This window comes from Gopherus evgoodei, chromosome 3, assembly GCF_007399415.2.
Source record: "Gopherus evgoodei ecotype Sinaloan lineage chromosome 3, rGopEvg1_v1.p, whole genome shotgun sequence".
NCBI lineage: Eukaryota > Metazoa > Chordata > Testudines > Testudinidae > Gopherus > Gopherus evgoodei.
In genome coordinates, this window is record NC_044324.1 from 44,572,966 (window position 1) to 44,588,894 (window position 15,929).

Here is a 15,929-nt window from a genome sequence, read left to right on the forward strand (position 1 = left end):
CCTGAAAACTGACTGTGTCTCAGGATTCTGATTCAGAAGAGACTTGTTTGCTTTAAAGACAGAATGGGGCTTCCTTCTGACCACCCTGATTTGCTGTGCTGTTGCATTTACGTACAAAGGAATAGTGCTGATCTCACTCTAACTATTCTGAATATATATTTCCATCTCCTGGGATCCTCATAAGAGCAAAATGCTGAATTTTAAGGCAGGCTCTGGGCAACTCACACTGACACTTTCATACCTGTACATTATTTGAGATATTATTTCAGTGTTAAAAACATCAGGAAAACAAGGCTTACAAGTAGCTTATTCAGCTTTACTGAAAGCCATGTTCAGGAATGACGTTGGGCAACTAGGATCATAAGAACAGCCATACTGGGTCAGACTTGGGTCAGATCATGTGGCCCAGTATCCCATCTTCCAGCAGTGGCCAGTGCCAGATGCTTCAGAAGGAATGAACAGAACAGGCAATTGTCAAGGTATCCACCTCCCCTGTTGTCCACTCACAACTTCCAGCAGTCAGTCAGAGGCTAAGGAAACCCAGAGCATGGGTTGCATCCCTGACCATTGATGGACCTATCTTCCATGAACTTATTTAATTCTTTTTTGAACCCTGTTACAGTTTGGGATGTTGTGAAGGCCAAAACTATAACAGGGTTCAACGCTAGAAATATGGAGAAGTTCAGAGCCTGGTCTGAGAGAGGATACAGTGTGGATAGTGTTGCTCTGGGGTTTTGATGCTAATTGATCCATAAAGTAGCTTTAAGATCTGGGTCGAGGCAGTCCATTGCTCTTGCCACAAGATTAGCACGGGGGCATCTCTATTCCCATGGCAATGAGGTCTACTTTGGAAGAAGTTTGTTGTTCCCTCTTTCTGATTGCAAGGCGAAGCTGCTGCACAAAATGGAGTAAGATGGTTTACAGGAGGAGGAAAAAAAACAGGCAAAAAATAGACAACTCCTCTCTGACTGTTCCTACCATTGCAGCTATAGGAGACTAAAAACTCCAGGGTCAGAACCTTGTTGCACAGACATATGGACAAGGCAGAAGATTTATTTGGATGTTTCAAGTCTTTGTCACACACAAACTCTAGTAGCACACAGTAATGATACTGTAGGCTAACATTCCTAGTATATAGTTTGAGAAAGACAGAGAGCATATAATTGATTTTAATTACAGTATTTAGTTAAGTGTTTGAAAAATTCAATTTAAAAATGCAAATTCTGTATTGTTATTGCATGTGCTCTGAAATGATTTCAAAAGAAATAAGTGTAGATATGGTCCTAAAGAATATTGCTGCAAGTGGTTATCTATTAAATAAGTAATTACTAAGTCTAATTAATTCTTCACTAAGCTAAACCTTGTACAGTCAGGTAGTCTTCCACTATCCATGTACCGGTAATTCTCTTGCGCTTTCTCTGACATTCTATTCTAGTATATACGGTAACTCTGCAGTTATTGCCACCCACCTACCTTCATCATTAGCAGACAGTTTGCCATGGAGTACATCACCCGGCCCAGACGTGACCTCCACAGCTCAACAGAGGCTACAAAATAAGAGCAGCTTGTGAATGTGCACAAATAAATTAGAGGCTCTTTCTAGCCATCAATTATTGGTCCTATGAATTCTGAGTTAAAAGATCCCCCTTGTTAACATCACTGGGATTTAGCATAGAATTTTTAATTCTCTGCCACACTGTACTGTCAGATAGAAAATACTGCCTCTCTCAAAGGGACTAGTTTGATTGGTTCTAGGAATAGAATATCTGCACAAATGATGCAACGATGCAAAAGCAACGGACAACCTTTCAGCTTTTAGTTCAGGCAACATATTAAATACTAAAAGAAGCCACACATTTTCTAAGTTCAGAACAAAAGATACATAGAAACATCTAAATAATTATTACCATCAGCATACAATTGTGTAATTTATGGGATTAAATTTAATCAGCTAAAAACCCAAACATAGGCTGAAATCTCATCTCAAAGCCAGAACATGCAGGGTCAGAGCTCACACTGAGTCTGGGACTATTTGTATTTGCCTCTGGCTTAGTGATATGGTGGAAAAATTTGCTGAGCCTGTCTGTCTTCTCAGCGCTCCTGGAGCTTGCAGGCTTTAAAGGCTGCAGCAGCAGATTTCTCATTCCCTTGGTTTGAGACAGACTCATGATGTTGTAAGAGAATGGTTCTCCTTATGTATCCACTGTCACAGGGACCGTAGATCAGCAGAGCTGTGCAAATCTGAGGCTATCCACTTTGTATCTTCAGACCATGTTTGTGGATCACAGATCGGATGCAGATACAAATTCTGTATCCATGCAGGGCTCTACAGATCAGTACTAGAAATAAAATTAGTCTTTTGTTCTTCAAAAATAGACATCAGGGATATTAATTTAGTACTGATTGATTTTGAATTAATTATTTGAAAACAGATATTACGGCTCACCCTGACAATCAACTCTCAAAGCCGCTGTACTGTGGTTGAAGAGACAGGAAAAAAAAAAGGGGGTTGCAACAGAACAGTGATAACTCTTTGTTCTTGTGTAGCAATAAAGGGATCTGTTATAAAAACCATGGCGGGTTACAGAGAGTTAATTTTCTTTAATGATTTACAAATGCCATTCATTACAGGTAATAAAAGCTTGGTGAGACAGGTACAAAATATAACTTTGTGTTCTAGACACATTAAAAATTGAGTGCATAGTTTTGTCTCCAAGATTGGACCTGGTATTTAATTTATAATAGCTTCCTTAGTCATAGCTCTCTTATATCATTCAGCAGCATAAGTCATATTTTAGATATTTTCCACCCCAAGTTCATGTAAAACATGTATTGCCATAACTAGGAGTGCCTTGCATACCATCAGAGGACATTCTACCCCCTGTTTTCTACCTTTTGTTTCTTTCTGAGCCTATGGCAGAAACAGGGCAGTGTTAAATAACTCTTTCTAATTATGTTACCATACCATTTTGAAGCAAATTTAGGTTTGTCAAGTGCATTTCCTGATGTTTATGTGCTTGTGTTGTCTCTAAATGTTAATATTAAAAAAATCTGGGGTTACATTGGTCTGAGTTCAAGTTAGGTGATTGGAAATTAGGCTATTACGTAGCTCATACCATATTGTCAAACTTATTGTGATGTGTTTAAAAAAAGAATGCATTTGATTATAGTTTATTGTTTTGTGTTGTGATGTCACTTGGTTATAAAGAACACTTTCTATTATTGCTGGCACTGTTAAGATATATATGTGGTAGCCAGGACAGGCACAGAATAAAGTAAAAACAGCAGCAAATGAGAACTTTCAAATATGCTGGAAAATGTCACCGAGATGGCTGCATGCATTTCTACAACTGCTCAATACACAGAAGACAATGGGAGTTTTGCACATTAAGCAACCACAAGCTCAGGCCCAGTAAGTCCGATGGATGAACAAATATGCACCAAAAGGACACTCGAGAGGCATTCTTATTGCTGGCAGCAAGGGGCTAAAGAATGACATGGGAAAACAAAAAATAGAAACCCAATACCTGATGATTATTATCTGTAACCCTGTAGCAGAAATGACAGTAACTCACCTTGCAAGCCTTTGCTGCTACACTATCAATCTGAACATTCCATCTTAATGGTTATTAATTTAGGCTCTGATTGTACAGTGGCTCTGTGCTCTGAACTGCTATTCATTTCAATGGGAGTTCTGTGCCTGGTGCAGCTGCAGACTTCGTTCCTTATAGAAAACAAACGTGCTGCCAGGCAAATGGTGCAGTGCTAAATCTCTCCTCCTACTGAACAACTGGAAAATGAGACGTTCTGCTCCACAGTAGAGAAGATGCATGTAATGGGCTGGTTGGTGCAGCACCTACTCACACTGGCAATAAGGAAATTACTCCCCAGACATAATCCCCATAATGAATTAAGGTATTTTTCAGCCACAGTTAATAAGGTTTGTTTCAGCTAGATTTTCCACAAAAATATAGTTTCCTGCAGCTCAAAGTGCAGCACAGGGGCATGTAGGGAGCAGAGCCAACCGAACCCATCAGGCAAGAGCAGCCAACAATACCAGCAAGCATCCCCAGGGTCCTTTGGCAGTGTTACGCAGACAGGCAGTTGTAGTCCAAGCACAGCAGCATCTCTCCCAGCTGCTCAGCAACTCCCTCCCCTGGTTCCTGCTGACCACCTCTTTTTAGCTCTTCCCCCTGCTAAGCTGAGCACAGTTCTAAAGACAATTGCAAACACAGTGGCGTACAGCAAGGAGCTAGTTACCTGCTGGTGAAAGGGACAGCTTTTAGGGGATGGAGCTAGTAAGCGGCTAGGACAGAAGTCTCTGCGTATGTGACAAAAAGCAGTCAGTCTTTTAGAGGGAGGGTGGGGAATAGCAAAAAGGCCTGGGGAAAATAAGTAGGGAATCCATGTGGGAGAAAGCCATCGGGTGGAAAAGAGTGAAACCCTATGAAGGAAACCAGGTATGGGGAGGGAACAGAAGGTGAAAACAGAGCCACATAGAAAGAGAAAGAGCTTCATTTTTTTCAAATAATTTGAGCAAACGGCGAGTGTTGTGTACAAATTTTTGTGAAAGGTGAAGTATTTCTTTCTGCTTTTTGGTCTTGTCCTCAGAAAAAAGTAAATTTAATATTCACCAGAATACATATGCAAATATCTGGCTGCTAAGTGCTTGCACATGCCCTCTCTTCCCCCTAAAAGCACTCAGCGTATGTAGAGATTTGTATAAAGCAAAATTTCACATTGGTTGGGACTATACCCAAATTGATTTATTCTCTTTCCACCCTAATGGTAGACAATGATTTCCTAGACTCTATAGGGGAACAGTGTCCTGGAGGAATGTTAACCAGGTTAACTCATAGATTGTTGGCAGTGGCAGAAAGACTTTTGGCTTCCTGTGACAGGACATTTTAACCCCCAGCTTGCTGGACATGGTAAGGGGTTCATCTGCCCCATTACAGTGCCTAAAAAGTCATGTCAGGTAAAATGTTCAAGTGCACTTAAATGACGTAGGTGCCTAAGTCCCATTTTTCTAAAAAGTGACTAAGGTTGCCACTTCTGAGGTACATAATACCTAGCACATCCAGGATGATCCTCAGCCCATAAAACTTCAAAGCTAGCAGTGTACTGAGCAACCTTGCATATTTATTGGGGCAGCTACCTCATAAAAAAAGATGACGCTTGGATGTCTAAGCTAGCCAATGGGAGAGGCTAACGAGAGAGGTGTGTCCTAAGCCCCGCTCCTCTGACAAAGTTAGGTGCCTAAGTCCAGGAGGCGCTTGTGTTCTGCTTGCAATACTCTCACGATGTCAGATGACATAGGTGTCTAAGTGGTTCCTTGCAAGAAATGCTGGAGGAGGTGGTGATGGTACCTCCTTTATAATTTTTAGCCCAGTGGTTAGAACACTTACCCAGGATGTGGAAGACCTGGGCTCAAATCTCACCTCTGCTTGATGGGTGAAAGGGTTTAAGCAGGGGCCTCATCTCTCAGAAGTGTGTCCTAACTATTGTGACAAAGTTCCTGCTCTACCTTGGTGGGTCCTACGCTTATTGGAGGATTTTGCTAGCCTCAGAGATCCTTCTGTGTTGGATCAGGAGTTGAGAGGTTTTGGGAGGAACCTGGGCCCGCTCTCTACTCTGGGTTCCAGCCCAGGGCCCTGTGGATTGCAGCTGTCTATAGTGCCTCCTGTAATAGCTGCATGACAGCTACAACTCCCTGGGCTACTTCCCCCTGGCTCCCTCCAAACACCTTCTTTATCCTACCACAGGACCTTCCTCCTGATGTCTGATAATGCCTGTACTCCTCAGTCCTCCAGCAGCTCACCCTCTCACTGTCAGCTCCTTGCGCCTCTTGCTCCCAGCTCCTCACACACGCACCACAAACTGAAGTGAGCTCCCTTTTCAACCCAGGTGCCCTGATTAGCCTGCCTTAATTGATTCTAGCAGTTTCTTGATTGGCTGCAGGTGTTCTAATCAGCCTGTCTGCCTTAACTGTTTCCAGAAAGTTCCTGATTGTTCTGGAACCTTCCCTGTTACCTTATCCAGGGAAAGGGGACCTACTTAACCTGGGGCTAATATATCCGCCTTCTATCACTCTCCTGCAGCCATCTGGCCTGAACCTGTCACACTATGGGATTAAGGGATAGTCTGATGTGGGGCTCCCTCAGTCTCTCCTGTTGAAGCGGTTCCACTTTATATTAATACTTACATAATCATAGGGCCAGAAAGAGAAAGTGCAAATGAGACTATAGGACAGTGGTTAGGGCACCCACCTGGGGAGACCCAAAATCCTGTCCCCCAGCTCTAATCACTCTTTCACTATATATCCAACTTCAGCAGGAGAGATTGAGGATACTCCACATCAGAATATCCCATAGGTCAATGGTTAGAACACCCTCCTGAGAGGTGTGAGACCTGTTTAAATCCAGTATCCCCATCAAGCAGAAGGAGACTGAACCTGGGTCTCCCACATCCCAGGCAAGTGCTCTAACCACTGTGCTAAATGTTATAAGGGAGGAAGTAGCACCACCACCACTTCCCACTCTTCCAGCTGGATTCTGAAAAGTCCCCATCCATTAAGCACGCTCTCAGCACGCTTACCAGGCTGGACCCAGCAGGAGAGATAGACATCTCCCCGCCTATCTTCACCTGATTTGAGGATCCCGCTGCGGGTTAAGCATCTGGAGGCCATGAATGAGGTGTTGTGCACATGCACAGAGGCAAAATCTTTGGTTTCTTGGGAACTTTTAAAGCAAAAATTTAGGTGCTGAGTGAATTTAGGGTTAGGAGGCAGCCAAACTGGTTTTATGGATTGTAGTGGAGTTTAGGTGCCTAAGTCTCATTGGGATGCTAAGGCCCTGATCCACAAATTTCATTGATTTTCAGCGAGCCTTAGGATCTCCAGTGCCTAAGACGCTTTAGAAAATGTTATTCATCATTCTTACCTATGTTTTCCCTTCCTTCCCATCCCTCCCACCCCACGTGTTTAAAAGTACTATAGGGCTGCCTCCCCCCTACTCCCCCAAAAAAATGTTATCAGAGAAAAAGGAATTTTTTTTGGTCAGGAGTCTCAAACAGCAGCTCCTGATTAAATCCCCTTTCTTCCTGCCCCATGATCTTGAATAAACAAGTTAATTAAAATAAAAAAGAAAAAGTCTCCCATAAATGTTTAATCAAAATAGGGTAATACACAGCAAAAGACCCTCCAAATTAATATAATCTGCTGGGACCAACAGAGAAGGAGGGAAAATTTGGATCTAAAGAAGTTTTTCAGATTTCAGGGGAGAAGACTGATGGAGGCAATGAGCCTCTTAACATACATGTCCATCTGGTCTCTCTCCAATGCCTCAGCAATGAATTGATTTTCTTGTACACCTAACACTACAGAATGGCAGCCATGTTCTTTGTTTCTTCAAACTACAAAGGAGATTTGATTTACTGCACCAATTTGATCAAAATAAAAGGTGAAACTGTGAAATGAATTCCAGCAAATAAAAATACAAGGTGCATCATTTCAGAGGCCGAAGAGATTATTCAGTCACAAAAGTACTCTTTTAACAGCTTTGGGGCAGTCTTGTGAAAACTTTTGGCATACCTGGGCAAGTGATGAAAATATATTACCTGTAAAAAGAAATTTAAAAAAATGCCTACCTTGTCGGTTCTCTTGTGTAATGTTAGTCATACTTCCATCTTCTGCTAAGCCCTGCTCCAAATTTTCTAATATCTGTAGGAAATTGTTTAAAACTAACATGAGTTTAAACAGGCCTTCTGGAATTAGGCAGCATTTTGTATTATATGCAAGTTATCTACAGCTGTCATAGTCTGTATATAAAACAATTCAAACAGGAATGTTTCACATGGACACATTTCAAAATCACTGATTATTACTATAGCTAGATCAATCATAACAGAGAGCCTTTGTACTGTAGTGCTGAAGTTAGAGTTCAGGTTTATGATACTCACAAAGCATTTAAAGACAGCATACACCAGGGACATATGCATTTTGTTAAGCAAAATATCAAATATGCCCCACAAGAGAATGATTATTAGCTCTTGCAAAAATGTCAAACTGATTCCAGAAGAGAACTAAGAGGTTTTAAAAAATTTTATTTTAGGTATCCCATAAATTCAGTGATGCTCTGGTTTTAAAGAGAATTTGCCTTTTTTGTTCTTAATTAAATAATGACCCTTCTAACTCTCAGCTCCATTTCCTTCCCAAAGTTGGGATTTTGTTGCTGTTTTTTATTTATTAGAGATTTTAAACAACATAAACTATGGAGTGAGAAAAAAATTATGTTTGCTGGATTATCTGGAGAATGAATACGTATAACTATTGGAGCTTCTGGCTTAAGATATCTGCACTTAGAAAATATATATATCTACAGTTTCATTTGTAATGTAAGCCAATTGCATTTCTCCAGTCCAGCTATAGTGTATCCAAATGTCTCTCTGACTCTTGAAGACTACCCTATTTTTGCTGCTTCCCATCCCCTTAAATCACTGCATTTCAGTTTCATCTTTTTGGTCACAGTAGACTGAATGGGACTCCCTTAAGAGCCTGTTAAGCCACTCACTCTTTAATGAGCTGATGAGTTTGGTTTATCAGCAACATAGGAGGCATTCCCTCTCCTGGGGGCTGAGTACACTGGGTACCTAGTGCTTTCAGTTGATGACAATTTAAAGAGAGATTATTTACAGTGCAGTAGCACTCAAAATGTGCTTTGTGCTTTCCAAACAGTGAAAGAAATAGGGTAAAATTGTCAAAAGAGATCAACTGATCCCACAGCTTAAGTTCTATTTTTAAAAGTGCCTTAGGTATTAAGAGCCTTTTGAAAATGGGGTTTAGGAATTTAAGGAATAGATTTTTAAAGACGCTTAGGTGCCAAAAGATGTAGCTAAGAGTCCAGTGCCTCTTCAGCAGCGACCAAAAAATGGCCATTTTAGTCACCAGGCGGGCAATAGGAAAGAGCTTATTTTGCAACAGAAGAGAATCATGGGTTAAATGCAACTCTGAAGTAATTACACTGATTTCATTCTGATTACACCAGGGATGATTTTATTCTAAGGCAGCTTTGTCTTCTTTTTAAATTTCTGTCTCCAGATGCGTGTTTGTTAGAATTTATTTCACGGTAGTATTAGCATTTAAATGGTCCCAGCTAGATTTTCAAGTGAACACATCATCGAGGTGAATGGAAGAAACAGTTCATACTTTTGCTGCTGATGCTGTTTGTCTGGAGACAGTTCTCTGCAATGCTTGCTTAACAGGGCAACAGCATATTGATTTATGCAGGGAAGGCTAGTGGTACCACACAGTGCACTAGCAATTTCCACCCCGTTTCCCTGCCCTAAAACAAGAAGCCTAAGTTCTGCAGAAAAAGGCAGAATTTGCAATGAGACACAAATTGTAGGACATGCAATTCTGCAGTTCCTGTGATTGTTTCACTGGTTATACTCATGGCTATATTTGAACTCAACGGAAAAATGTACAGGATCTAAATTCCTCCTTGAGGCATATCCACAGCTATACATTTGATTAAATAAAACTGTATTCTGGGAAAAGTTTCCATTCAACAATCTGCATAAGGAATGCATAACAAAACTCTAGCTATGCATGCATGACCCTTATTAAGGTAACCTTTATTTTCCTGTGTGAATTTGGTGTTTATCACAACGGGAGAATTATAATACTCTATAATACTAATATTATAATCCTAATAAAGATTATACAGGCAGGAGTTGTACTAACTCACCATAGAAACTTTGATTATGCCCCTTGATATTGACTTGAAAAGCTTTGGTTATGCCAGTCCGTGAGCTCTCTTGAATAGGCCCTAGCCATCTGGCTACAGTTTATTTCAGGGGCGGGCAAACTTTTTGGCCTGAGGGCCGCATCGGGTTCTGTAAATTGTATGGAGGGCTGTATAGGGGAGGGGGTCGTTGCCCAGCCCCCCCCCCAGGACTCCTGCGCCAACCAACCCCCCCTGTTCCCTGATGGCCCCTCTGGAACCCCTGCCCCATCCACACACCCCCGCTCCCTGTCCCCTGACTGCCCCTGGACCCCTGCCGCCCCATCGGACCCCTCCTCTCATTCCTGATGGCCCCCCAGGGATCCCTGCCCCATCCAACCACCCCTTCTCCCTGTTCCCTGACTGCCCCTGAAACCTCTTCCTCGACTGCTCCCTGCTGCCCCATCCAACAGCCCCTCCTTCCTGACTGCCCCCCCAGGACTCCTGCCCCCATTCAAACCCATTTTCCCCCTGACCACCATCCACACCCCTGTCCCCTGACCACCACCCCAAACTCCCTTGCCCTCTATTCAACCCCCCTTGCTCCCTGCCCCCTTACCGCACTGCCTGGAGCACTGGTGGCTGGCGGCGCTACAGCCATGCAGTCTGGCTGGAGCTGGGCTACACCGCCACTGCTGCCACCACACAGAACAGAGATCAGGTCAGGCCAGCTCTGCCGCTGCGCTGCCCCAGGAGCTCACAGCCCTGCCGCCCAGAGCACTGCGCGAGCAACAGAGTGAGCAAGGGAGCTGAGGCTGCGGGGGAGGAAGGACAGCAAGGAAGGAGCCAGGGGCGAGCCTTCCGGGGCAGGAGCTCGGGCAGGATGGTCCCGTGGGCCTGATGTGGCCTGCGGGCCGTAGTTTGCCCACTCCTCATTTATACTGTAATATGACTAAGTATTTACTGACTAAAACTGATTGGCTGGCTGAATCTTAGGGATGACTTCATGCCCCATGAAGTTTTGAGTGCAACATCATCAGACCTCATCTTGAATATTGAGTGCAATTGTGTGTACCTGATTATAGAAACACACTGGCAAATGTGAGGGAGTTCACATAAGAGTAAAGTGATCAGGGGGCTGGAGAGACTAAGTTAAGAGCAGAATGAAAGAGTTAAATATGATGTCCATAGATTGGTTAAAGTGATGTCTACAAATATCTGATTGGTGTAAACACCAAGGAGTGAGAGGTAATATTTAGCAGTATACAGAGAAGTTTAAGTTAGGGGTAATATGATGAACTTAAGTAAAGGAAAACAGAATATGAGGATATTTTCTTACAATGAGACTGTATTAGTATTAGGCTGGAATAGTCTCTCAAGGGAACTGGTGCCAAACTCACAGGTCGGTTCATTAAAAACTAGACTAAGCGTTAGAAAACAATCATGCATTGGCAGAGAGCTAGAAGGTGAGCTAATAGGTCTTCTCCCACCTCTAGCTTTTATGATTCCAAGATCATCACATTTACATAATGGGTATCCATAGACACTTCTGTAAACCAGAAAGAGGGCTAAGGATTTTGAAATATTCTTCCTTCACTTTTAAAGTAATAAACCAAAACACTATTGGTTTATGGCTGCAAAGATCCCCCATCATCAATTCCCCCTTATTTTTAATGTTATTTTTTTGGTTGTGCCATGACTTTTTCTTTTAATGTGGAGAATGTGTTCTATTTATGAACACTGCAGACAAGGTCCCGATTAACAGATTTGTGCGACCAATTATATATGCAGAAATGTCAGATTTAGTAATTTTTTTCTAAACAATTTCAAATGGTTTAAGTGGTTAAATTACCAACTGTGCAAAATTTCTCATCTGTCCTGTTTGTACATCTTCCTCTTTATTCCCTCCTCTCTCCCTTACACCTGTTCCTGCAATTCCTGTCTTAGAGGTGCACTGGAAGACAAAATATGTATCTGATGGCAGACAACTAAAGCCATATAGTGTTAGGCCTTTAAAATAACTGAACAGTAATATCTCCTTTAAAAAGGAAAATAAAAAGAGGAAATGCATATCTTTTATCTCAAAGCTGACCAGACATCTTTGTTCTGGCAGGGAATCATGGCTAATTATATCATAACTGGGATTTGCCTATTTTAATATAGCCAGCTGAAAGCTCTGACACATGCCAGAGAGTCTGGCACTTTAAATACCAGATAGCTAGTGTATGCAAAATTCAGTATGGAGGTACCATGCTGATGCTGAGCTCAGAAGCAGTTAGGAGGTGAGTTTCTTTAAGATGAGGAAGAATGCTTATCCAGGAGCAGGTGAAGGAAAGTCAGTATCTGCTGTTGTTGGGTTTAGTGTGTGCGTAGTGTTGATGGCCTCTCATCTCGGGGTCCCATCTGGTCTTAAACTCTCACTCTCTGTGACTGACTTTCTGACCCATTGTTCTTATGTCCTGCCTCTTCTCCGACTTTCCTTCATCTGCTCCTGGTCCTCCAGGCATGGAGTCAGTCAGGCCCTGTCAACATCCCAAGTGTGTGTTGCCTGTTCCTCTCAATGAGTCACTTTCTGCCTGGGACAACCAGGAGTTGGAAGGGGGAAGTCGGGCGGGCGACATGGTTCCCCTGAGAAAGAGATACAACAAAAAAAGTTTGTGAATCTCTGGTCTAAAGAAGCTTTTACCTTTGTGCAGATTGTTTTCATGCTGTGCAGTCTATCAAGTGACTCCTGGGGATTTCCTAGGTACTGTTCAAGTTCAGCATGTAAAATCCGCATGGAAAAGGGAACCATGGAACCTAGAACCATAATGAAATGTTACTGAATTTGACTACTACAGTTATCCAAGCATATTGTTGACTATGGTCTATAGGGTATTTCTTAAAACATTTCCTAGGCATATTCACTAGAGAAAGTGATTAGGAATTAAAATCTCTAAATTCTCTTCTTCCCTTGATTAAATAACTAAATGTTAAATGAGTAAAATGTTTGCTACTTTATAGAATCATATATTTTTGGACAGAGAAATACAAATATATACAGAGAAGCATAATCACAATGGTAAAAGTGTGCAATTAATTCATCCTTAAAATAATAGCATATTGTGTGTCTAGAAGGCCAAAAGAAATTAGAAGAATTTATTAGCAACTGAAAATAAGGGTTTAGAATGGAAACTCATCTACGATTTAACTACAGAGTTGCTACAGAAATATAATAATCCCTAATTTACAAATAGTATTGAAGAATTTAAGATGGCTTTTCTAATGGTAGCTCTTAAAAAAGATGACACACATACTGAGAAAGATAGATAACCAAATAAGAAAGCAACACAAATTAAATGCAAATTAAATCACAGAATCATAGGACTGGAAGGGACCTCGAGAGGTCATCTAGTCCAGTCCCCTGCACTCATGCTTCCTCCAAATAAATGAAAAGCAGATTAGAAGGGCCCCTAACAAAACAAACAAACAAACAAAAAAATAGAAAATCAACATATATTAAAAGAAACTAGGTAAGAGAATGAAAATAGCAAATTAAATGACAAAAAGTTAACAAGAGGAATACTGTGACATAAGTACATGAAATCTTATGTGCAATTAAAGAAAATCAAGGAAGTAAAATATGTTATTTGAGTTTCTATTATTATTACTTTGTATTGCAATAGTACGCAAAGCCCCAATAAGGATCTGGGATCCATTGTCCTAAGATTATCACTGCCCTGAAACACCAAACAGCTCCCCACCTCTTCCCCTACCCCTTTAGTTCAGCTTTTATCATATTAAATATTGTCTCCTGTGAAGACAGTAGTGTTCCTATGGAGAGATCTATTACACTGTGAATCCCAAACTGAATAAAGTTTTCCTTGCAGTGAGACAGGATACCAAACGGAAGGGGTGGGGAAAGAGAACTTTAACCAATATTTGCAACAAAAAAATTGCTTTCTTTTAATGTTATTAGAAAATAAAAAAAGATACAGTAATCTAAGGACCCTGTCCTGCAAGTAGCTGGACATCCCAATTGACTTCATCGAGACTCAGACCCACTCTGCATCTTATTTGCTCTCTGATATTTGCACACTTCAATGGATACTGAGCAAAACTATCTGAGGGAAGAATCAGATCCTAGGAAACAAAGTTATTAGTAACAAACGGGAAAACTGTGATGGGGGAAGAGAGAACACTTGCCTATAAGTCTAGTACACTAACCTGATGGCATACTCTACACTAAAGAGATTATCCTCCAGAGAGTCTCATTTTTGGCTCACCATTTCTCATAAACAGGACTAGGGAACTTTTTAGAAAGATGATGAGATTTTGTACCTTCTCTTATGAGGCACATGTGTCAAAGGGGGAAATACACAATGTGTCATTGTCTCTAAAGATTTTTTTTTAAAACAAGACAGAATCTTAACCAGAAAATCACTCACTAATTATGACCTTAAGAGAACTCCAATTACATCTAAGTAAATTCCCTTTCTCCAAAGGTAAGTATCCCCAAAGACTCCTCTTAGAGACTGAAGTGTTCCCTCTGTAGGAGTACACACAAATAAAGCATCAAGTATACAACACAGATTAAGAAAGCAAAAATGCCTTTGGAATTCCTTTAAGGAAATGTTTAAAAAAGTTATCAAACCAATAGCAAAGAGATTAATATGTCCTTATACTGACTAGTAATCAAGCACAATACAGGACAAAACAAGATAAGGAAAAATGCCTAGATCGCTGGAGAGCCAGGCATGCAAGCTGGGGACAACCAAAGTGTATGCACTGCAGAATCTCTTCATGAGGGAACACTGAGCTAAAACTGTTTTGTAGCAGAACGCTATGAACCTCAAATGCCTGTCTTGCAAATCTAAAAAGGCAAACATGACCTAAGGCTGGTCATATTCTCTACCACAACGATGGATCAGTGAGCTCTAATTCAACCTTCAAGTAATAATTCTCCTAAGAAGTAATAACGAGAAATGCATAGACAGTATGGTTATTTTGGAGAAAAGTTCGCACATACTGGTGTGGTATGATCCATGCAACTCATGATATACTCTAACAGATTTTTCTGTGTCAGGCAAAAGGCAAATTAGGTCCAGTTTGTGTAGCAAAGCTTCAGAGAATGTGGCTGTAAGATGGAAAAAAAATCTGAAGGCTTAGAAGCAATTTTTGTTGATGAAGGTGTCACACCAATAACAACCCTGAAAAGAACTCAGAACAAAGCTGTATCATTGACTCTCTTTGTAAAAACTAATAAAACCCAGTAACATGGCAGCAGTAATGTCATGTCGGAGACGTGACTTGGGAACCAAATCAGTATAGTTCAATCCATAGGCAGTGCCACAGAGGAAACATGCCTCTCACTAACAAATCATAGAATATGTAAACTAGCTTTGGGACTGTCTATTTTGGAAAGTTATTGATCCTTTACATTGCTGCACATGAGGTTACTAGTGTGTGTGGGTATGCTATCAGAGGCAGAAAGGGAAGGAGTAACCCAGAACCACATTACTAAGCCGTATCACCAAAGTTGGTGTCACCTTATGTTAGAGAGATGAATGGCACTGAAGGCCAACTGTATCTGGTTTATAAATCACACTTCCTCTGTGTGGGTAGAGAAACTCATTTAATTATTTTTTAACGCAGAAAGCTATGGGAACTCATAGTGTCCTGCAAAAAGTCACATACCAATTTTGATACACGCTGAAAGTCCCTAACAACTCAGTTAGGACAGGTATCCAGCACAGTATTACCTAAAAATATACTTTATTTGTATTATTAATTTATTATTTGTTAAGCACAAATGATATGCTACTTCATTCAGGGCAGCTGGCCAGAAACCATTCAAATGTGATCCATTAGTATGAACCTTGCTGTGATGTCACAGCATCCATCAAAGACTAGTGCAGCATGGAGCCAGTCCACAGGAAGGAAGAGATCAATATCATGCTTCCACCCCCTAGATTTTTATTATTTTATATGCTTTGTGGCCCATGCTGACATCCCAGAAGGATCCAAAACACTGGTGTTTTTTCTTCTCTCTCTGTTGCCTCTCTTGGAATAAATCTTGATAATATAGTTAGAATCCTTTAAAGTAAAATAATGTTTACTATAGTAATGTGATCCAAGCATGTCTGGAAAAAAAATATTGATCAGCAGCCAGGGCAAGTATACACAAGGATCAGACAACTGAAATTCAGTTACTTACTGTGCACTGAA

General features: G+C 41.1%; 1 protein-coding gene across 2 annotated transcripts in view; it reads right to left on the reverse strand.

Moving 5' to 3' along the window:
- The window catches only part of TRAPPC12 (trafficking protein particle complex 12), an 85,647-nt gene that overhangs the window by 13,271 nt on the left and 56,447 nt on the right, over positions 1 to 15,929 (reverse strand). The window contains exons 6-8 of one of the 2 annotated variants that reach the window (XM_030555498.1): positions 12,409 to 12,521; positions 7,648 to 7,720; positions 1,474 to 1,547 (exon numbers count right to left, since the gene is read on the reverse strand). In XM_030555498.1, coding sequence (XP_030411358.1) covers positions 1,474 to 1,547; positions 7,648 to 7,720; positions 12,409 to 12,521 — 260 coding nt within the window. The remainder of the gene's footprint in view (positions 1 to 1,473; positions 1,548 to 7,647; positions 7,721 to 12,408; positions 12,522 to 15,929) is intronic. The other variant, XR_003999490.1, reaches the window with a different exon arrangement.